The following is a 21,775-nucleotide window of genomic DNA, read 5'->3' as shown; positions in this document are numbered from 1 at the left end:
TAGTCAACGTCACACCCAGGCGTAAAGTGTCTCAAGGCCACTTCGAACTACCCGTCCCGTGAGGCCCCACGCGGGGAGGCGGTGGTGTGCCGCACTGTGACGGGCGCGGGTCAAGGGGAGGGGGAGCGGGCGGAGGCGGTGACTGAGGAAGAGGAAGCGGAAGTGGGTTGGACCCGGTTCGGTCCCGGTGTAGTGGGCTTAAGGCCTGGGATCGCTCGGCCCCGGGCAGTTGAGTAACACCTGAGGGGACGGAGCGGCGCCATCCCTGAGCCCTGCTGACTGGTGAGGAACAGTGATCGGTGTGGGAAGGGTCTTTTCTGGGCAGTGGTTGCACCCCAGGGCGCCTTGGCCGAATTTTGAATCCCGGAACCCTGCGGCCCAGACTTGTCCTCCTCCCCTTGGCACCCTCTGGCCGAGACCCCAGTCCGGGTCTCTCTTCAACCAGTAGCCCATACCTCTGCCCCGCATCCCCCAGTCCAGTCTGTCCAGTTTCCAGGCGGCCCCCAATTCTCTCGGTCCTCGTTCCGCACCTCCATTCCAGGGACCCAGTCACCGTCCCCGCCCCCGCCCCCTGAATCCCTGCAGCCCCCCCGTCTTGTCTTGTCCCCAGGTCCCAACTCCGGTGTCGGCCCTGGCAGCCCTGCGCCTTCCTCACCTGCCTCCTCCCTGGAACAGGCAGACTTTGTGCACCCCGCGGACGTCGGCGGGGAGCCTCAGCGACCGCGGAGCGACGGCGGGCGGCCCCGGGCATGTACGCCCCGGGAGGCGCAGGGCTGCCCGGCGGGCGCCGGCGGAGGAGCCCGGGAGGCAGCGCTCTGCCCAAGCAGCCGGAGCGTAGCCTGGCCTCGGCCCTGCCCGGCGCCTTGTCCATCACGGCGCTATGCACTGCCCTCGCCGAGCCTGCTTGGCTGCATATCCACGGTGGCACCTGTTCCCGCCAAGAGCTGGGGGTCTCCGACGTGCTGGGCTACGTGCACCCGGACCTGCTGAAAGGTGAGGCCGCCGCGCGCAGGGCCTCTTCTTCTTGGGCGACTGGGGCTTCTCCGCGAGGAATAGAATGTGGGGCGGACTGGGGCAGAGATAGCCAGTGGCAAGACTTGGTTGAAGAAACAGCCCTATTGCTGTCTGGTGTTCATGCCCACCAGGTGGCTCTGTTTGTGGTCCGGTTCCTCATTAATTAGATGTTATTCAGCCAAGCACCTTCACGCCCGTGCTAATCTGGACTGCGGCTATTTTAGGATTCTGCCGGAGGAAGGGCACTATGCCAATGAGCTCCTTTTTAAGGAGCCTCTGGAATGTAGGAAATTTTCTTTGGGGCAGTTGACTGGTGGAGAAAAAGGAACTTTTAATATGGCTAGATTTTAAAATATGTTTTTGCGTTTTAGATAACCAGGGGGAAGTTCCAACCTCAGTAAAACACTTGGAATTTGGCTCTCAACCGTACATCTGTGCCCGACTGAGGCGAGGTTTCTTTGTTGATCATCATGCTTCCTAGCCTGGTGGGCAGAGAAAAGGGGAAAGGGGTAGGGAGTCGTCTCCTTACTGCACATGTGGGAGCCCGCAGCCTTGGAGAGAAAGGGGGCGGTGGTTGCTGCCTCAGAGAGCCCCATAGCTGCTTCTGCCCAGCCTTTTCTCCAGCAATGAGGGTACAGGCTGTGTAGTGTGAGTACAGGACTTCACTGCCTGGCTTTTACCTGGGAAATGGTCAGTGGACCACACCACACACAGCCCTTAGTATATAATTCACCCCCCCCCCCAATCTTTTGAACCATTCCTTTTTTAAAAAAAATTATTTATTTATTTATTTATTCATTTTAGAGAGGAGAGGGAGAGACAGAGAGGGACAGAGAGAGAGGAGAGACAGAGAGAGAGAAGGGGGAAGGAGCTGGAAGCATCAACTCCCATATGTGCCTTGACCAGGCAAGCCCAGGGTTTTGAACCGGCGACCTCATCATTTCCAGGTCGACGCTTTATCCACTGCGCCACCACAGGTCAGGCTGAACCATTCTTTAAGGTCGTATTTTCTTCCTGTGCCACTCTGATGCATTCCAGAAATTTGCTTCCGCATCTGTTAGATATCTTCATGTTACCTCTTTTAAGGACTTAGACACTGGAATTTGGTGAAAAGGTTAAGTTCTCTGTAACTTGGATTTAAAAATTTTTTTTGGTGCTTTGGATCTTACACCACTTCTGCAGGTCTAGGTTGGAAAGCTGTATCCTTGTATTCTAATGTTGCTTTTGTCTGAGAGTTCTCTGACTGTTTTGCGTCTCCCTTGAGTTTTTGAGGGTTTAGGATGATTTAGAGAACAGGTTTATTTCCAGGGTCTTCCCTGATGCTAGCCTTTGCTGGATTGGCTCCTTAAGACAGAAGTTACACAGACAATGGAGTCCTTGTGACATGCAGCTTTGTATCTAGCATGTAGCGGAAAGGCCACCAAGCTGGAGCTGAGTCTGGACAGTTTTTCCCTCAGCCCACCTCCCCCGCTTGCCTTCTTTGAAGCACAGCTGCCACCTTTCTAGCGCTTCATCCTGACCTTTGCATTTGATCCCCTGGTATTTCAGTAGCTTGGTGTCACCTACAAATTGGGAGAGATTTCTGAGACTTCTCCCTTTCGATTCATTCTTAGGAAGGCTCATGAAATTTATGCGATGGGAGTGACAATGTGATCCCAGGTCCTTATTTCAGAGGTCCAGGAAGCTGTGTCTCAGGGAAGTGAAGTTACATCTCTCTTGGGCCATACAGTTGGGGGTGGCATAGCTGCATTTGCCTTATCTATGGACTTAGTATAAAATGATGCTGTCTCATTTATTATTCTTTTCTTTACTTAAGCTGTTATAGGATTGATCTCAGGGTTATTCCACTTTGGTGTGCATCCTTGTCAAAACCATGTAAAAAATAAAAATAATTCTTGGTACAGGTTATTCTTTATTCATATACATGTATATACATTCACACACATACATATATATATATTCACATACACAAATAAAAAGCATGTTGCCTTAACTTTTACATTTGCTCATGTGCTTAAGGATCTTAACTCATGGACAATTTCAACCTGTGGTCATCTCCTTGGCCACTGCAAGCTATTTGGTGTCCATTCCTAAAGGAGTTGACATCATACTGAAGTGCAGAGGTTGCCAGTTTGATTTCCAATCAGAGCACATACAGAAACAGATCTCTCTCTTCCTTCCTCTCTTGCTGAAATCAATAAATAAAAATTAAAAAAAAATTGATAGTAGTACCTCATGAGCTATCACAGTACAGGGCCCCTGATTGCTTCTCTTCTTTTTCTGTGTAGTTGTTGGTTTTTGGTATCTAGTGGGCCTTTACATGAGCTGTCCTGTGATTTTTCTGATCGTTGGGGCCTAACAGATGTCCTAGCATAGAAGCCAAGCCTGGTGCCTATTGTTGCTTCTAGAGAGAGAACAGATCCTCCCAGGTCTCTGCAGGGGACAGGCTATGGGCTGGGCCGGCAGGCTTTGGAGCAGTACCTTCCTGTTTCTTTATCCCTTGCCTGAATGCCAGGCATTGTGCTCAGCACACTTCATGCCTACCTTTAGTTTCTCCTAAACCAGCAGTTCTCAACCTTTGGGTCGTGACCCCGGTGGGGTCACGAGCCACAGATTGAGAACAGCTGTCCTAAACAATACCTTCATTTGGTAGGTACTGTCATCATGGCTACTTCACAGAAGTCTTAGGCTCTGAAGGTCAGGTGACTTGCTCAAGGCCACACAGCTGTCTACATGCATGGCCTCCACTCTTACAGCACACCTAGTGCGCTCCAGCTTTGTTTTTTGTGGGAGCTGTCCAAGGCATATTACTTCCCCATTCTAGTTGAGTTTTTATCACAAGCCCAGCCCAAGCAGTGCTTTGTATCTCTCATCACCTCAATGTCCAGCTCAAGTTTGTGATCTTGAGGCAAAGCCACTCACCCTCCCCCTGTCACTCACAGAGCCCTGGAGGCTTTAACAGATGCAGACTGGCTCAGACAATTCTGTCCTGAGTTCTCCCACTTTGCAGGGGTGCCTTCTTCTCACAATGCTCTTCAACCTGGGCTCAGGCCTAGAGATATGCTCAGATCTCTAGTGGTCCTAAGTGGGGCGGGGGGCCCCATATAATCATTCCTTTTGTAAACCGATGCCTCTCTGCCTCGCAGGGTTGGCCAGCGAAGGGCAGCGCTGACAGCAGCCTCCGGAAGCACCTTTGGGTAATGAGGAAGTCTGGGATTTGAAGTCAAGTGAATCATGATTGTCAACAAACCACTGGCTGATGTACCTGTAGTGTGGTAACTGATGCAGCTGGCACTTCTAGGACCTGTGGAGCGTGGCCTCTCAGGCACCTTATCTAGGACCATTGGTATCTGTGGTGATGGGCCAGCCAGGCACTAGGGGGCCCTATTGGAGTGCTATGTCAGAAGCCTGTCTGGAAGTCACAGTGGGGACAGGCTACACAGGTAGGGGCAGATGAGTGCTGACAAGGATGGTGTTGGGGCCAGGGCCAGGGCGTTGGGGAAGTGCTTCTAACAGGGACTCCAGATAGGGGAAGAGGGGAGATGGAACAGAAAAGGGAACTGGCCAGAAGCCATTTTAATCTTCCTGTCTACAGTCTGTTTGGGTTGGGAGGGGGTGAGAGCAGTGGGTAAGTAGACAGGAAGAGCCAGGCCTTCAAAACAAATCCTGCCCTGTGACTCACCAGTGACCTTGGGCAAAGTGAGTGCCTTGGGATCCTATTACATAGCAGCTTCCTTCTCTGGTGACCGAAGGAAACTGTCAGGCAATAGTTACTAAAAAGACAGGGCACACAGCACAACTGGAGGATAGGCTGGATTCTGTCTTACCAGACAATAATAGTGGGCTGCACCACTGGTATGACTTTAAAATGACGAACTTGCTCCGTGTCCCCTTCCTCCCCACAAATAAAATAATACCTGCGCAGCAGTTGGGGACTCTGTTTCTCTTTAGCAGTGCTCTCAAGAGAGCAGATATTTGTTGTCCTCCCTGCCACACTGACATCAGGCTGGGGAGGACAGAAAGAGCACTGAGCCCCTGACCCAGGAGAGCCTGAGCTTGCTGCTAAACATGTCCAGTGTCTACTCTGTGCCCTGAGACCCTCTGATGAAAGACACCTGGGCTGTGGGGCAGGCTCCTGTGTTATAGATTAGCATCACTTCAAGGGAAGTTTACTTCCCACTAAGCCTGAGAGTTACAACTTTGGAGTGAAGGAAGGGAATTGTCAAGGAGACAGTACTCTGGAGACCATATGGGGTCGACTGAAGGAGCTACAGGAGACCGCCTCACAATCCCCTATTCAGGTTTCATGAGACAGCCTTGACCCCCCAGTCCTTATAGGTATTTATTGATACACACAAAATAGAAGCAGGGACTAGAATGAGGAAGTCAGGAAGCAGAGAAGAGAATGAGCAAGTCAGGAAGGGAAATTTTAGGGCAGATTAAAGGGCAAGGGAGTAGCTCCAAATGTCCCCACCTATTGATTAATCAGAATTGCTAATTCTGTACCTATTGTGCTGTGTTCAGCACAGTACTGTGTTCAGTACTTTTGTCAGTAAAGCCACTGTGGCCTTTGCCTCAGGGCACTGAACTCTGTCCCTGTTCTTTGTTCCTATTCAGTAGGGCCTCTACATCTCCCCCTTTTTTGTTTGAGCTGTGTAATAGGGGTTCAAATCTTCAATAGGTATGGGAGGATATTTTTCTACAGATGACGTTAGTTGCAGTGGAAAGTGAAAGGCAAGTATGTATGAAGAGAGAAACAGGTTTTCAGGGGTCACAGCCATACCTGTATTTTGCAAAACATTTTCAGCACGCCTGGTTAGACGCTTCAAAGCGCCCCAGGTGGTGTCAGGTGTTCCCTGAGTGCTGGGGAGTGAGTTAGGTCTCCTCTGGATCTCCAGAGCCAGGTTGCTTCCTAGGGGCTGATGCTAGCTCATGATTAGGCTTCACTTTCCTCACTGGTATCCAAAGTGAACCTGTTGATGACAAAATTGTAGCATACCTTCACCCCCAGGTTAGCAATTGGACTGGACTCTGCCACTCAGGGCCAGCTAATACATCGCAGTATACAACATGAGAGGCTTAGACCATTGCTCGGTTGGTATAAAATGCCTCGTGGTTGTAGTAAATCCAAATGAGAAAATGTTAAAAAAATTACTCACCTGTGGGGTGAGTCTCCCCTATTCCCCCTTTTTTGTTTGTGCAGTTGGTGCTTAAGGCCATTGGCTGTTTTTGCAATACTTGTTAAATTTGGGTGAATTTCTCAAGCTCCTGAGGTCCCCAAGAATGTCACAAGGTTCATCTCTATTTTCCTTTTAAAAGTACCTCCATACCTTATACCTTTTATCATTAAAACCATATAATTTCCTTCCAATTAATCAGAATTCTCAATTTCAAAAACCTTAACTTTCAGTGAGGACTAAGTTAGTAATTAGCAATTTTAGATTGATACTTTTATGAATATATTTCATGACCTTTAGAAACAGGTTCTTTCATTGGCAAACAAACATATTTTCAAAAGATATAATAGAGATAGCAGGAACCTTTTATAAACCCAGGCAAAACATATTTTCTCTTAAGAACTTTAAAAGACATTAATTAAACTAGTAGTAATATTAAATGCTTTTAGACCACCTGGCTAAAAATTTTTTTGAATAGTTTTATATTTTACATTATTACTAATAATTATAGAGAATGTAAGACTCTATATTTGTCCTTGGCAACCTTCCAGGTTGACTGAAGAGAAGGGAGGGAATGGGTTACAGAGCTGCTTGGATTTTATTTATTTATTTAGACAGACAGACAGACAGACAGAAGAGAGTCAGAGAGGGACAGACAGGAAGGGAGAGATATAAGAAGCATCAATTCAAGCATCGACCTGGAAATGCTGAGGTCGCCGGTTCGAAACCCTGGACTTGCCTGGTCAAGGTACATATGGGAGTTGATGCTTCCAGCTCCTCCCCCCCTTCTCTCTCTCTATCTCTTCTCTCTCTCTCTCTCTCTGTCTCTCCCTCTCCTCTCTAAAATGAATAAAAAAAAAAAAGAAGCATCAATTCTTCATTGTGACACCTTAGTTGTTCATTGACTGCGTTCCCACATGTGCCTTGATGGGGGGGGCTATAGCAGAGTGAGTGACCCCTTGCTCAAGCCAGTGACCCCGTGCTCAAGCTGGTGTACCGCGCTCAAGCTGTCGATCTTGGGGTTTGGAACCTGGGTCCTCCACGTCCCAGTTCGACACTTTATCCACTGCACCACCACCTGGTCAGGTGAGCCGCTTGGATTTTAAAAGTACCCCATTTTCCCCATTTACATTGAGGTTGTAGTATGACACTTCATATTTCTACAGGCTGCACAGGGTCTAGAGAGTTGTTAATTCTCCTGTTCTCAGGATTGCAATAATTTACAAGTCTCCAGAAAACTTTAAGATATTTAAATGACCTGTTTTCTCTTTTCTTCTTCTTTTTTTCTGAATTTTACTGTCTGGCAAGGGGGATGAGATCTTTTCCCCACTTTGAATTATTAATTTTTTCAGTAGAATCTTTAATATGAACCACATGAAAGCTGGTGCATAACATAATAATCACATTCTAAACAAAGACAAAGTTCAAACAAAAGATATTTTTAAACCAAATCCTCTAGAAGGAGGGACTGGGTCACTAGTCTTTAAACCTTATTTCACATTAGTATTTCACTATTGTAAATGAAATATTGTAATATTTCACTATTGTACTGTAAATGACCATTACAAGGTCTAGGTGGGACAAAACCCAAATGGTGGAGGCAGATGATTTCTAGTGCACATAGAAATAGTAAAAGTTTCAGACAGACAGATGAGACAGACAAGAGCGCTCAAACTGAAACTGACTCCTGTTTCACACACCTGAGTACAATTTGACAGACAAATAAGGCAATTACAGTACAGAGACATGGGCATGCCACATAAATAAAACCCGATTAAACCTAATAGCAGAGTTGCTACTTGGCCCATAACTCTGAAGACAGTGAACACAGAACACAGCAATTAGCCTGGCAAGATCTTATGGAGTACAAAACAAAGAAATAAGTTTAGGATCCAAAATTCCATCTATTTAAGTTTAAATGAGTGCTCCTTACATATTTCAATTTTAAAGCAACAATGCCCAGAGCATTTAAATACAGAAATTAAACTTTTTTATTTTGTTCAATATTAGAGCTGGCATTTCCAATTTGTGTGCAAGAACTTAATTTAAGCCTCAAAAGAGCCACATCTTGGCTATCCTAAATTGATAACCTAGTTTTATATATAGTATTAAGTCCAGTTTTATTTATTTATTGATTTTTTTACAGAGAGAGAGTCAGAGAGAGGGATAGGTAGGGACAGACAGACAGAAACGGAGAGAGATGAGAAGCATCAATCATCAGTTTTTTGTTGAGACACCTTAGTTGTTCATTGATTGCTTTCTCATATGTGCCTTGACCGCAAGCCTTCAGCAGACCGAGTAACCCCTTGCTCGCCAGCAACCTGGGGTCCAAGTTGGTGAGCTTTGCTCAAACCAGATGGGCCCATGCTCAAGCTGGGGACCTCAGGGTCTTGAACCTGGGTCCTTCCACATCCCAGTCCGATGCTCTATCCACTGTGCCACCGCCTGGTCAGGCTTAAGTCCAGTTTTTACTTGATCTGGTGATTTTCATAAACACCAATTGATCAGGCCCTGGCCGGTTGGCTCAATGGTAGAGCGTCGGCCTGGCATGCGGAAGTCCCGGGTTCGATTCCCGGCCAGGGCACACAGGAGAAGCGCCCATCTGCTTCTCCACTCCTCCCCCTCTCCTTCCTCTCTGTCTCTCTCTTCCCCTCCTGCAGCCAAGGCTCCATTGACTCCGTGGCCTCTGCCTCAGGCGCTAGAGTGGCTCTGGTTGCAACAGAGCTACGCCCTGATGGGCGTGCTGGGTGGGGTTGGGGGCATGCTGGAGTCTGTCTGACTGCCTCCCCGTTTCCAGCTTCAGAAAAATACAAAAAAACAAAAACAAAACAAAACAAAAAAAACCACCAATTGATCATTTTGGATTTTTACAATCTGCTTTGCTGGAACTTTATAAAGAATTTTCAGATTGAGCTTTAGTTAACCCCTCGGGGCACACACCAAAGCCAAACTACACAGTTGCCGTTAGGCTCTGCCTGCAATCTTTCTGATAACAAGTTTGCGGCCTCAATGTGTCAGCAAGTACCTGGGCTCAATGTAATTCAGTACCTAAATTTTGACAAGCTGTAATCATTTCTGCTATATTAGGGTGCTGCCCCTTAAAAGGAGCCAATACCTTTTGGCAATCAGCATTTGTGTTCTCATAAGCCAATTGAAGGGTCAGCACCTTTGCTGCTTGTTCTACTTGTTGTGAGATGGAAGTTTGCAGGTGATTAATGAAATCAATATAGCGTTTGTTAGGTCTTCTGAAGGATGCTTGCAAAAGAGTCCATAGGAACCTTGCTATCTGAAATCTGAACCCATGCCTTAAAAGCCACTGTAAAAATCTGAGAAAAGGTGCGGTTCATGCGGGCTTGAGCCTGGGGAGTATCATAAGCCCCTGCTCCTGTGAGCATATCAATACCAGTTGGAACTCCCACATTCAGATTCTCTGCAGCTTGTGTCTGAGCTGCATCCTGGTATTCTTGTAGCCAGACGCTGTATTGAGCAGTGGTGATTACTGCTTACACTAACCCCTTTCAGTACCACAGGGTCATCTCATACCCTGTGCCAACTGCCTCAATCATCCATTTGGTAAATGTGCTTTGTACCCCATTTTCAGTAACACTTTTCCTGAATTCCTTAAAGACCTGGGAAAGGAGACTCTCATGTCTAACAGGCTGTTGGGCAGGTGGATTACTGGGAATGCCTGAAAACAATTTTAGCTGTGCTCCAAACCCTTGTGCAAACATAGACTGATCATACTTTCGGGTTTGTGGCAGAGACTGTGGTGATGGTGATTCTGGCTCAGAGGGAGCCTTGGGGGTTGGAGAGGTGGCTGGTGAGGTTGGGGCTCATCAAGAGGGGGAATCTGGTGATTTCAGCCCTGGATCAAGCATAGTGCCAGGTGACAATGATTCCACGTTGTTAGATGTTGTACAGTAATTGGCCCAAATGAGTTGCAGAGCCAGTGCTCCATTCGCTCCCACTCTTCAATGTCTAGGTTCCCTTCTTTCAGATACCAAGGACAGTGTTGATGCATTACAATATGGTTACCTTACACCCTGCACTGTGGAGAAGGCCATGAAGTTGGAGCTTATGGTTGCACTGTTCCAAGGTCAGGGAACAGCAAATGAAGAAGCAAATGAAGAAGAAGAGGAGGAAGGGAGGGAAATCCCTGGTCTGAAACCTATCTGACCTCGCAGATGTTTGGAGGCTATTCCTCTCTCATCTGTGTCCCACGTAAGGGATGTGTTGGACGTCCTTTCCTTTGCCAGGCTTTGGGAGGTCATTTCACCATTTGGTTCTCGTTCCTCACGTGAGGCACTACTTGGAAACCACATGGTGTGCACCCAAGGGACCTAGGGGAGAGGCCTCACAATCCCTTATTCAGGTTCATGAGACTGTCTTGACCCCTAGTCCTTATGGGTATTTATTGATACGCTCAAAATAGAACCAGGGACAAGAATGAGGAAGTCAGGAAGGGGAACTTCTTTAGAGCAGATTAAGGTGCAAGGGAGTAATTCAATTGTCCTCATCTGTTGATTAATCAGAATTGCTAATTCTATCCCTATTGTGCTGTGTTCAGCACTTTTGTCAGTAAAGCCACTGTGGCCTTTGCCTCAGGGCATTGAACTCTGTCTCTTGTTTTATGTTCCTATTCAGGGCCTCTACAGGGAATCACATTGAAACAAAACCTGTTTGAAATTGGGTCAGAAGAAGCTTTTTGTCTGTACTGCATCATCCTTCTGGTAGGGCACTGTGGGTCAAATAAGTTTGCAAATATGTATATGTTTTCTCCCTTATAGTTTGCATTGGGTGTGGGTGACAGGCTGTAAGCAGGCAGGGCCTTTCCCACCCTTTTAATACTAAGATCTCAACACTAAGCTTTTCCCCACACCCTTGACTGTTGCATGACATGGCACCGTGGTACACTCTTATGAGGAATCCTATTTATGCCTCAGATAAGTGGCTTTGTATCAGAGACTTCCTTATTTGTATACTGGTTTAAAGGCTTTAATTTCTACACTGTAAAATAAGAGAGACCACCAGGGGCTCTCTCTCTCCATTCCTGAAAGTAGCATTGTAGAGGAGAGGCAGAAAAGATGGCAGAGTGCTGAAGGAGAAGCCAGTTTGTGCAGAGAGGAGATGAGGAGCAGAGGAGAATAAGGCTGGTGAGGTAGAAATCTTTGATTCTAGGAAACTCGGATAAGTCAGTGGCTTTGGGAGCCCTGAATGGAAAGGGAAGTGTTTTCCCACTGTGTATTTTCTTGCCTGCCGGGTGCGAGCTAGGATTAAAGGTAATGGCCCACCAGTTCTTGACTCCGCTGTTTCATTACCATCTATCCGAATCCCATGCAAACCTGCACAGGCCAGGTGGCTGTAATGGTGGCTGTGGCTACTGGCTTTTTTTTTTTTTTTTTTTTTTTGTACTTTTCTGAAGCTGGAAACGGGGAGAGACAGTCAGACAGACTCCCGCATGCGCCCGACCGGGATCCACCTGGCACACCCACCAGGGGCGAAGCTCTGCCCACCAGGGGGCGATGCTCTACCCCTCTGGGGTGTCGCTCTGCCGCGACCAGAGCCACTCTAGCGCCTGGGGCAGAGGCCAAGGAATCGAACCCGGGTCCCCCGCATGCCAGGCCGACGCTCTACCGCTGAGCCAACCGGCCAGGGCCGTGGCTACTGGCTTTACAGGCATCCTTAGTCTAGGTTTAGAGGGCTCTTTCTCTGGCCAAAGGTGCTGTAAGCAGGAAAGGCACAGCAGGACAGAGACTGCTGTGGCCCAGTGTGGACAGAACAGGGTAGTTAAAGCACAGACTACTGAGCATTCTCTCTTGCATTGCACCCCTATACATAGGGCAGGTAGTACTGCCTTCATCTGACAGATGAGCGAGCAGAGGCCAAGGGTGGTTAATGATTTTCTCAAGGTAACCAGTCTTTGGTAGATCTAGGATTTGGTGCCAAGTCCAATGCTTTTCTGGTTTCCCCATTGCTTCCCAGAGCCAGACTCTGGCTGCAGAAGCTTAGACCACATCAAGCAGGTTTTGCCCAATAATACCCAGTCTGAGCACTTTTCATTGCTTAATGGCCCAACCTGTTTTGTCTGGAAGAGATTTTGTGCTTCCAGCTGTTCCCCTCCTGTGCTCAGCAGCTGCTGGCTCTAAGGGTGGCTCTGAGAGCATTTATACTAACTTTTGCCCATTTAAATGCAACACTTTAGGATCTGATGGATTAACTCTATAAAGCATCTAACTCCTGCTGACTCTAGTGCTTGGTGATTCTGAGCATCACAGTACAAGGGAGCCAACCCAGGGTTTGGAATCTACCTATGCATTGTGGTACCTGAAGGAAGTCACTTAACCTCATGGAGCTTCCAATCCCTCATCTGAGCTGCAGGATGGCTCCCCAGAGCGAGTGAGCTTGGACTAAGATAAGGTTTGACCCCCAGTATACACAGGCTATTCCTGGAGAACACAAAAGAAACTGCCAACAATGTTTGTCTCTTGGGAAGGGCAGTTACATGCCTGGAAGGAAGGGATGTTCTCTCTGAATCTTTTTTATCATGTGCAGACAAGGAATGCATGCTGTCACAAAAGCCCAGGGTCTCCTTGTATCTACTCTGGTTCTGTGGTCTGGAGGCCAGACCTTCTGCCCAAGACCCATAATGCCTTCCTTATTATTAGTGTACTGTGAAACATGAGACACATGGAGGTATATATAATGGATGTACATTTTTAAGATACCCTATAATCACTATGCAGCCTAAGAAAGTGGCTTTGAAGCCACTGAGCAGTGCCGTTTTTCAGTTAAGACTGGAAGTATTAAAGCTTGACCAGGCAGTGGCACAGTGGATAGAGCGTTAGCCTGGGACACTGAGGACCCAGGTTCAAAACCCTGAGGTTGCTGGCTTGAGCCTAAGGTTGCTGGTTTGAGCAAGGGGTCACTGGCTCAGCTGGAGGGCCCTCCTCCCCCTTCAGGCACTTATGAGAAAGTAATCAATGACAACTAAAGTGCTGAAGGTATGAATTGATACTTCTTATCTTTCTCCCTGTCTGTTTTTCTCTTGCTCGCTAGAAAAGCAAACAAACAGCTTGACCAGGCAGTGGCGCAGTGGCTAGAGCATCGGATTGGGACTCAGAGGACCCAGGTTTGAAACCCCGAGGTTGCTTCCCAGTCAAGGCACATATAAGAAAGCAATGAATGAACAACTAAGGAGATGAAGGAATTGCAACAAAGACTTGATACTTCTCATCTCCCTTCCTGTCTATTTGTCCCTGTCTCTGTCACAAAAACAAAAAACACTAGTTAAGTTCAAATTTAGTATATTTTTATTATTTATTTTTTTGTATTCCCCCCAGACTTAGTAGATTTATTTATTTATTTATTGTGACAGAGACAGAGAGAGGAACTAACAGACTGGAAGGGAGAGAGATGAGAAGCATCAATTCTTTGTTGCGGCACCTTAATTTCTCAGTGATTGCTCTCTCATATGTGCCTTGACTGGGGGGCTACAGCAGACCGAGTGACCCCCCTTGCTTAAGCCAGCGACCTTGGGTCCAAGTTGGTGAGCCTTGCTTAAACCAGATGAGCCTGTGCTCAAACTGGCAACCTTGGGGTTTCGAACCTAGTTCCTCAGCATCCCAATCCAACGCTCTATCCACTGCACCACCGCCTGGTCAGGGCAGACTTAGTAGATTTAAAAAATACAGTTGTCCGTAAAGTCATGGTGCACTTTTGACCGGTCACAGGAAAGCAACAAAAGACCATAGAAATGTGAAATCTGCACCAAGTAAAAGGAAAACCCTCCCAGTTTTTGTAGGATGATGTGGCAGCATGTTCGCATGCGCAGATGATGATGACGTAACACCGTGTATACAGTGGAGCAGCCCACGGCTATGCCAGTCGCGATGTGGACGGTACAGAGGGAAGTTCAGTGCGTTCTGTGGCTCGCTAAATTCGAATCTGTGACCAAAATGCAATGTGAATATCGGCACGTTTATAACAAAGTGCCACCACATAGGAATGACATTACTCGGTGGGATAAGCAGTTGAAGGAAACCGGCAGTTTGGTGGAGAAACCCCGTTTTGATAGGCCATCAGTCAGTGATGAGTCTGTAGAGGCTATACGGCAGAGGTCCCCAAACTACGGCCCCGCGGGCCACATGCGGCCCCCTGAGGCCATTTATCTGGCCCCCGCCGCACTTCCGTAAGGAGCACCTCTTTCATTGGTGGTCAGTGAGAGGAGCACATTGACCATCTCATTAGCCAAAAGCAGGCCCATAGTTCCCATTGAAATACTGGTCAGTTTGTTGATTTAAATTTACTTTTCTTTATTGTAAATATTGTATTTGTTCCTGTTTTGTTTTTTTACTTTAAAATAAGATATATACAGTGTGTATAGGGATTTGTTCATAGTTTTTTTTATAGTCTGGCCCTCCAATGGTCTGAGGGACAGTGAACTGGCCCCCTGTATAAAAAGTTTGGGGACCCCTGCTATACGGGATAGCTACCTAAGGGACCCTAAAAAATCTGTACGTGACCCCACATCGAACTGCACTGAATAGGTATGAAACTGGGAGAGTTTTCCTTTTATTTGGTGCAGATTTCACATTTCTATCATCTTCGTTGCTTTCCTGTGACCGGTCAAAAGTGCACCATGACTTTACGGACACACTGTATTGTTTCCATTGATTTGATAGGGAGAGGGGGAGAGGGGGAAGGGAGAGAGATAGAAAAGCATCGGTTTGTTTCACTTAGTTCCATTTAGTTATGTACACATTGATTGTTTCTCGTATATCCCCTGACTGGGGGCTCAAACTCATGACTTAGATGTGGCAGGATGATGGTTTATTCACTGGGCTACCTAGCCAGGGCCCAAACTTAGTGAATTTTTAGGAACCACAGTTAAAGCCGCATTCCAAGTGCTCGGCCACATTAAGTAATCTGAACATAGCCCACTGAAGAATGGGTGTGCTGTGAACTTCTGCACCCTGCTGCTCGCAGGTTATTCTCAGAAGCACTAGAGGAGCACTTTTCTTCCACCCTTGCCTGCCTCATGCTGTGTGGGTCAAGAGGAACTATCTCAGAGAGTTTTTAACAATATTTAAAGTAAAGCCAGGAGACAATCCCTGGCCTTTCTGTCAGCAAAGCCTCCTGCAGGCCCATAGCAGTCTCAGGCTGTGTAGGGCTGGGTGAAATGGGGGCAGGGCCTGGTTGCTGGCAGAGCCATCACACAGGCAAGCCTCCTGGTAGTAAGTGGATACCAGGCAGGATGATTGGGCCCAGAACAGATGGTCAGCTGACTAGAGAGTGACAGATAGCTCTCAGGGCAGCTTAGTGGATGACCTAAAGCCAGAACGTGACATGAGTCTGGTGTGGGCTCAGCCACCATCTGCCTGGTGAATTCTGAGCCTCAGGCAGGGAGTACATGCTGTCACAAAGGCCCAAGGTCTCCTGGTATCTGCTCTGGTTCTGTGGTCTGGACGCCGAGCCCTCTGCCTAAGACCCCATGATGCCAATGTCTGTTGGCTTAATTCTGCTTTGTTGGGTTTGGGTCCCCTCCCCAGGTTCTTGGATTTCATTCTCAGTCCCTCTTCCTTTAGATCCAGGATTTGTGTTTCTTGGAGGGTAAGGCTTGGGCCACCTGCATAGGAAAAGACTCGGGCTGCTTCTTAAAATACAGATCCCTAGGCCCTGCTCCAGGCTGAGCTCAGAATGCCTGGGGTCTGGGAACGTGCTTTCAGCCAGTATGCTGGGGACGGTGATGTGCACTAGAGAGTAATGACCACCATCCTCAGCCTCAGCCTGCGGTCAAGACTTGGGAAAGGAGCCTATAGCCTAAGTCCTGCCATCCCTCTCCAGATTTTCCTAAATCACTTGAAGACCTGACCCCTGAGCTAGGTGAAAGAAGAGCTTGCTGGAATAGAGGAGGGAGAGGAAGGTAAGGCCCATTTCCTGAAGCTTAGAACGTCATCTTTTTATTTTTTTTATTTTTTTTTCCAGAGACAGAGAGTCACAGAGAGGGACAGACAGGCAGGAACGGAGAGAGATGAGAAGCATCAATCATCAGTTTTTCATTGCGACACCTTAGTTGTTCATTGATTGCTTTCTCATATGTGCCTTGACCATGGGCCTTCAGCAGACCCAGTAACCCCTCGCTCAAGCCAGCGACCTTGAGTCCAAGCTGGTGAACTCTGCTCAAACCAGATGAACCCAAACTGGGGGCTTTGGGGTCTCGAACCTGGGTCTTCCACATCCCAGTTTAATTAATGCTCTATCCACTGCGCCACCGCCTGGTCAGGCGAATGTCTTCTTTTTAGGTGAGCCTTTACTTTGTATGTTTCTAGGAGCTATGGCAGTTTACATAGATATCAAAGGGGTCTGACAGTGTTGTCTAGACAAAATTTAAAAGAAATGAGAATGGTATTATGGTCCTAGAAGGAAATCTAGGTTGCTCAATGTGTCTGGTGTACAGTTGTCATCCTGGGCTCTTCCTTCACCATGATCTTGGGGACTCTGAATGTCAATGTCAAGTCTCCTTTTTCAGCGTCTTCCTTTTCCTTGGTTCACTTCCTCGTTCTGGTGGAGTGTGCACCCACCAACGGCTTTGCCCTCTGTTGTTGTTGTTGTTGTTTTTTAAGTGAGAGGAGGGGAGATAGACTCCTGCATGAGCCCTGACTAGTATCCAGTCAGGAACCGCTGTCTGGGGCCAACACTTGAACCTACTGAGCCACTGGCTGTGAGAGGGGAAGAGAGAGAGAAGGAGGAGAGGGAGGGGAAGAAAAGCAGATGGTCACTTTTCATGTGTGTCCTGATGGGGATCGAACCCAGGATGTCCACATGCAGGCCTAAATCTGTATCCACTGAGCCAACCAGCAAGGGCCAGCTTTGCCCTCATTTTAAAAGGTATTTGGTGCTATCAGTTTCTGAGCCTTTCAGGCTTTTGTGGTATAAATCAGTTGTTTCTTAGTGTTTCCACTTCTAGCTTACACTTCAGCTTACCCTGCTGCTGAGTTAGTTCTGAGTCCCTTTACTTTCTACTTACCGCAATTCTGTTTTGTCCCTCTTCCCTTTCTGTGGGTTTCATGCCTTTAAAATTTTTTGTTTTGGTTTGTTTTAGTAGAGTTCTGGGAGCAAACAAAAGTAAATGTGTCCTGGCCTGTGGTGGTGCAGTGGATAAACCTTCGGCCTGGAATGCCAAGGTTGCCGGTTTGAAACCCTGGACTTCCCTGGTCAAGTCACATACAGCAAGCAAACAATGAACAACTTAACATGAAGCAACTATGAATTGTTACTTCCCATTCCATGCTCCCCTTTCTCTTCTGTCTCTGTAAAATCAATAAAGTATTTAAAATAAAAGAAGAAGAAGAGAAGGAACACGAGCACTAGCTCTCTTACCTAATAAACAGAAAAAAAATGTGAAGATCCAGTCTACCATCTTTTCTAACTTATATAGTACTCTCTTGTAAGGATACATTTTTCTAAATGATTGCAAATTCTTTTTTAACAAAAAGGGAATGAATGAGTGGCCATATAGAAAATCGACATTGGGCTTGACCAGGCATTGGCGCAGTGGATTGAGCGTCATCCTGGGACACAGAGGCCCAGGTTTGAAACCCCGAGGTTGCTGGCTTAAACATGGGCTCGTCTAGATTGAGCACAGGGTTGCTGGCTTGAGCCCAAGAATGCTGGCTTGAGCAAGGGGTCACTCACTCCCCCCGCCCCCCTGTCAAGGCATGTACGAGAAAGCAGTCAATGAGCAACTGAAGAGCTGCAACGAATAATTGATATTTCTCATCTCTCTCCCTTCCTGTCTGTCTGTCTCTCTCCCTCTCTCTCTCTGTCTCTGTTACAAAAAAAGAAAAAAGAAAATTGACATTGGTTGTCCTCCCGCCTTGCCTCTCTGGCCGTGTCAGCTCAGTAGTTACTGGGCCCTTTCTGCAGCCCACAGCATGCTTTAGTAGAATGGGTTGACACGTTCGATTGTCTGGATCTTTAAAAATGGTTAGAAGACTATGACAAGTACAGTGAAGTGGAGGCCTGCACATAGACTGGTCTTGTTGAAAGGGAAGAAGTTGAGTGTGCGTGCATGGAAGCAGTGACCAGGGTTCCTGTCTGCTCATTTGGGTGCTGTTCTACTTCATATGTGGGCCAGCCAAGAGCAGGATTTACTGCCACTGTCTCTAGGACTGCCCTGGCTCTCCAGGACTGTGACTGAGGGGGACAGACTCCTTCCAGGTAGGGACTTCCTGCTCCAGGGTGTGCTTGGGGGCCTGAAGATTTGGTTCTCCCCCTACAGATTTCTGCATGAATCCCCAGACGGTGCTTCTCCTGCGGGTCATTGCTGCCTTCTGCTTCCTGGGCATCGTATGTAGTCTCTCTGCATTCCTTCTGGATGTCTTTGGGCCCAAGCATCCAGCCCTGAAGATCACCCGTCGCTATGCCTTTGCACACATTCTCACAGGTAAGCCCAGGCCTGCTTCCAGTGGGGGAGGAATTGGCACAGGGTGGGGGTACCCTGTGTGGAATTGCAGATGGGGATGGCAGAGTTTTTCTGAGCAGATACTGGTCCAGATGCTCATTTTAACTCTAGCCTTTCCCAGAGCACTAGGGCATGATAACAGCTTGCTTTTGTCATTTGCATGTACACCTGGCCCAGCTGTCGGGAGAGGATATTGTTAGAATTCCCTAAGAAATTTCATGGCTCTCCTAAAATGGGGTTCAAAGCTCAGCCGGGCTCCCGGGACCTGTAGCGAGCATGGAAAGGAGCTGAGTATCTTATTGTGTCTCCCTGGAGTGCACAATCTCCTCAGATTCTTTCTTCCCCTTTCGCTTCCCTTCAAACTAGCCTCCACCATGACTGAGTGGCTATTGATTTGATTTGTGGTGGTACCGACTCCAGTGCCCATACTACATTGCCTTGTCTGTTCCTTTCAAGAACTCAGTGACTTCTAGCAGCTCTCATATTCCAATTCCAGATTCTTAAGATAGAGAGACTCTGACTAGACCAGATGGGGTCAGGCATCTGTCCCTAGCCTCAGCCTAAGAACCCCTGGCCTAGAGAGATCCCCTTGCAGGATCCAGGGCCACACAGGTCCTTTGACATTGGAGTTTGGGTAGAGAGGCTGAAGTTGGTTCTGCAAGCATCCCTCTGCAGGGTGTCTGCTAACCCCCTTTCTGTGCTTTTCCTCTGTCCCCCAGTCCTGCAGTGTGCCACCGTCATTGGCTTTTCCTACTGGGCTTCTGAACTCATCCTGGCCCAGCAGCAGCAACATAAGAAGTACCATGGTTCCCAGGTGTATGTCACCTTTGCTGTTAGTTTCTACCTGGTGGCAGGAGCTGGTGGAGCCTCAATCTTGGCAACAGCAGCCAATCTCCTGCGCCACTACCCCACGGAGGAGGAGGAGCAGGCACTGGAGCTGCTCTCAGAGATGGAGGAGACCGAGCCCTACCCCTCGGAGTACGAGGTCATCAACCAGTTCCAGCCGCCCCCGGCCTACACACCCTAATGCCTGCCTGGGCTGCCCTGCTCCCGCTCGGCAGCCCCTCCCACCCCCCAAGGAGCGCCTTCTCCCACAGGCCTCACTGGAGGATCCTGACCATCTTCATCAAACCTTTTCCAGGAGAGACTCTGCCTTTTGGGTTATTCACATATCCCTGCTCTGGAAACCTGGGCTCATGGATTTTATGTCACGCACTTTTTCCCCTCTGCCACCTTCCGTTCCTGAGGTCACTAGTCATTACCAACCAGGGATGGTCATAACAAGTTTTCTCCCTTCATGGGCCATATCTTTCAGACCAGAACTTTCCTGGGGAAGCTGCAGAAAGTGGACAGTCCCAGATAGAAGTGTCATAGGGCCCAAGGGAAAGGAGACTGTGCCCTGCAGGCCTCCTTCATAATGGTCAGTATTTGTCTTACAGCTATAGCTGTGGGCTAACCCTGCCCAAATTCCTTCTCCGAGTGCCCAGTGCCAGGCCACCGCTCTGCAGAATTCTCTGCACTTTATTCTTTGGACTTCCCATCCCCTGTGTTCTGGTTTTACAGGGAGAAGAAATTGCTGTTGAGGAGCAGAGCTGGTCTTCCCCTCTTTGCCCTGGCTTAGATGCCCAGAGTCCAGGCAAGGAGAGAGCACTGGTGTGGCCTGAGGCCTCCTAGTGCCCAGGAAGGAGCAGAGTTGAAGGGGCTGAGAACTCAGCCCCTTCATCTTTTAAAATGGAATGATTTTAAAAAAGAAAAAACAAAACCAGGCAACAGCAACAATAACCTATTTTTAAACTAGTGACAAGACTGTTGTCTCTTTTTCGATATTTATCCCACTCTTTTGGGCTCTGCAGTGTTTTGGGCCAGAGTTCCTTCCAGCCCTCAGTAGTTCTTCCCTGAACCTGTCCCAGCAGAATGCAACCCTCTTCCCTTGCTCCCTCCCTCCCAGTGGCCTTCCTGTGGACCCAGATCCCCCTTAGCCGAGGCACTGAGGACTAGGGCCTGGCTGGCTGGCCGGCCAGCGTGGTGCTCCTCAGGGCTGTGGCGCTGAGATGTAACCTGGCCTTCGTGCAGGAACCGGGGCCACAGCAGGGCAGGAAACCCACCACTCTCCACATAGGAACCACAACCAATGGGCTCTGTTGCGTGAGGTGTGAGACTGGCAGACCTGACTGTGTCCCTCTCAGGCTTAATGTGACCCCTAGACTATAACTTGGGGCAACAGCTTGCTGCATGCCCCCTCCCTTCTTGAATGGACTCTGGTCTTGCAGTGTGCTACTTACTGGCTCTTTCTTGCCCAGCCATCACCCTGGCTTTCCTGTTTGCCACACATGACTCTGGGTCTGGCTGAATTTTCTGCCCTGAGATCTGGGGCATAAAAGTGGGAAAAAGTGGAGAGACCTTCAGTGTGGGTCTAGATGGCCAAGCTTCTTTGGAATCAGTGTCCAGTGCTGAATGGAAGAGCAGATGGTTCTCAATCTACTTCTATGGGTGGCAGAGCAAGGTTGGAGAATGGACACCACTGTTGAGCTGTGGCTGGAAAGGAACTGTCACACGCCTCATTCTTTGGCCAGACTGCTGGGGATATCTGGACAGATGCCTGTGTGGATGGTGAAGATCACGCTTGCACATGAACAAGTGGCTGCCTGGAGTTCACTGTGACGCCAAAATGTGTCCTGTTCTGACTTTCACACTTCCAGACTCTTCTGTTAGGCGAGAAAGCCTGCTGTGACACTTATACACAAAGCCAAGGGGCTGCATTGTTTTGTCTTTCTGTCAAGTCCAAGTTTATCTGGCAGATATCCAGAGTGTGCCAGCTCTTGTGACCTTGGGTGTCTGAGGAGCAGATCAGGAGACTGGGCACCGGACTCGCATGCCAAAGTGACCAGTCATCTTGTGAGGCCCCAGACATGACCCTATGGACTAGTTCACGTGATTTGGAACCCACTTTTTATTAGCCTTCTACACCTCTGGCCTTTCTCTTTCCCCTGCTATCCTGACACTGTCATATAAATTCCCATGTTGTGTTTTTGTTTTTTTCCCTAGGGGAAAAAAAAAGCAAAAACAAAACAAATGAATAGAAACCACAAGTAAGAATGTAAATGCTATTGGCTCCCTGTCG

General features: G+C 48.1%; 1 protein-coding gene across 2 annotated transcripts; it reads left to right on the top strand.

Annotated features, from left to right (window-relative positions):
- Window positions 1-134: 134 nt before the first annotated feature.
- On the top strand, window positions 135-21,690 carry TMEM127 (transmembrane protein 127). 2 transcript variants are annotated; one of them, XM_066267740.1, is made up of 4 exons: window positions 135-282; window positions 676-993; window positions 18,472-18,636; window positions 19,374-21,690. In XM_066267740.1, exons 2-4 carry the CDS (start codon window positions 750-752, stop codon window positions 19,679-19,681), a joined length of 717 nt encoding a protein of 238 aa, XP_066123837.1. In that variant the 5' UTR covers window positions 135-282; window positions 676-749; the 3' UTR covers window positions 19,682-21,690. The 2 variants fall into 2 exon arrangements, with proteins under 2 accessions (XP_066123837.1, XP_066123836.1); XM_066267739.1 differs by having other exon boundaries at window positions 611-993.
- Window positions 21,691-21,775: the final 85 nt, after the last annotated feature.

The sequence above is a fragment of the Saccopteryx bilineata genome, chromosome 3, assembly GCF_036850765.1.
Source record: "Saccopteryx bilineata isolate mSacBil1 chromosome 3, mSacBil1_pri_phased_curated, whole genome shotgun sequence".
Classification (NCBI taxonomy): domain Eukaryota; kingdom Metazoa; phylum Chordata; class Mammalia; order Chiroptera; family Emballonuridae; genus Saccopteryx; species Saccopteryx bilineata.
The sequence above is the reverse complement of the archived record's forward strand: the minus strand, read 5'-3'. Positions and strand labels throughout refer to the sequence as shown.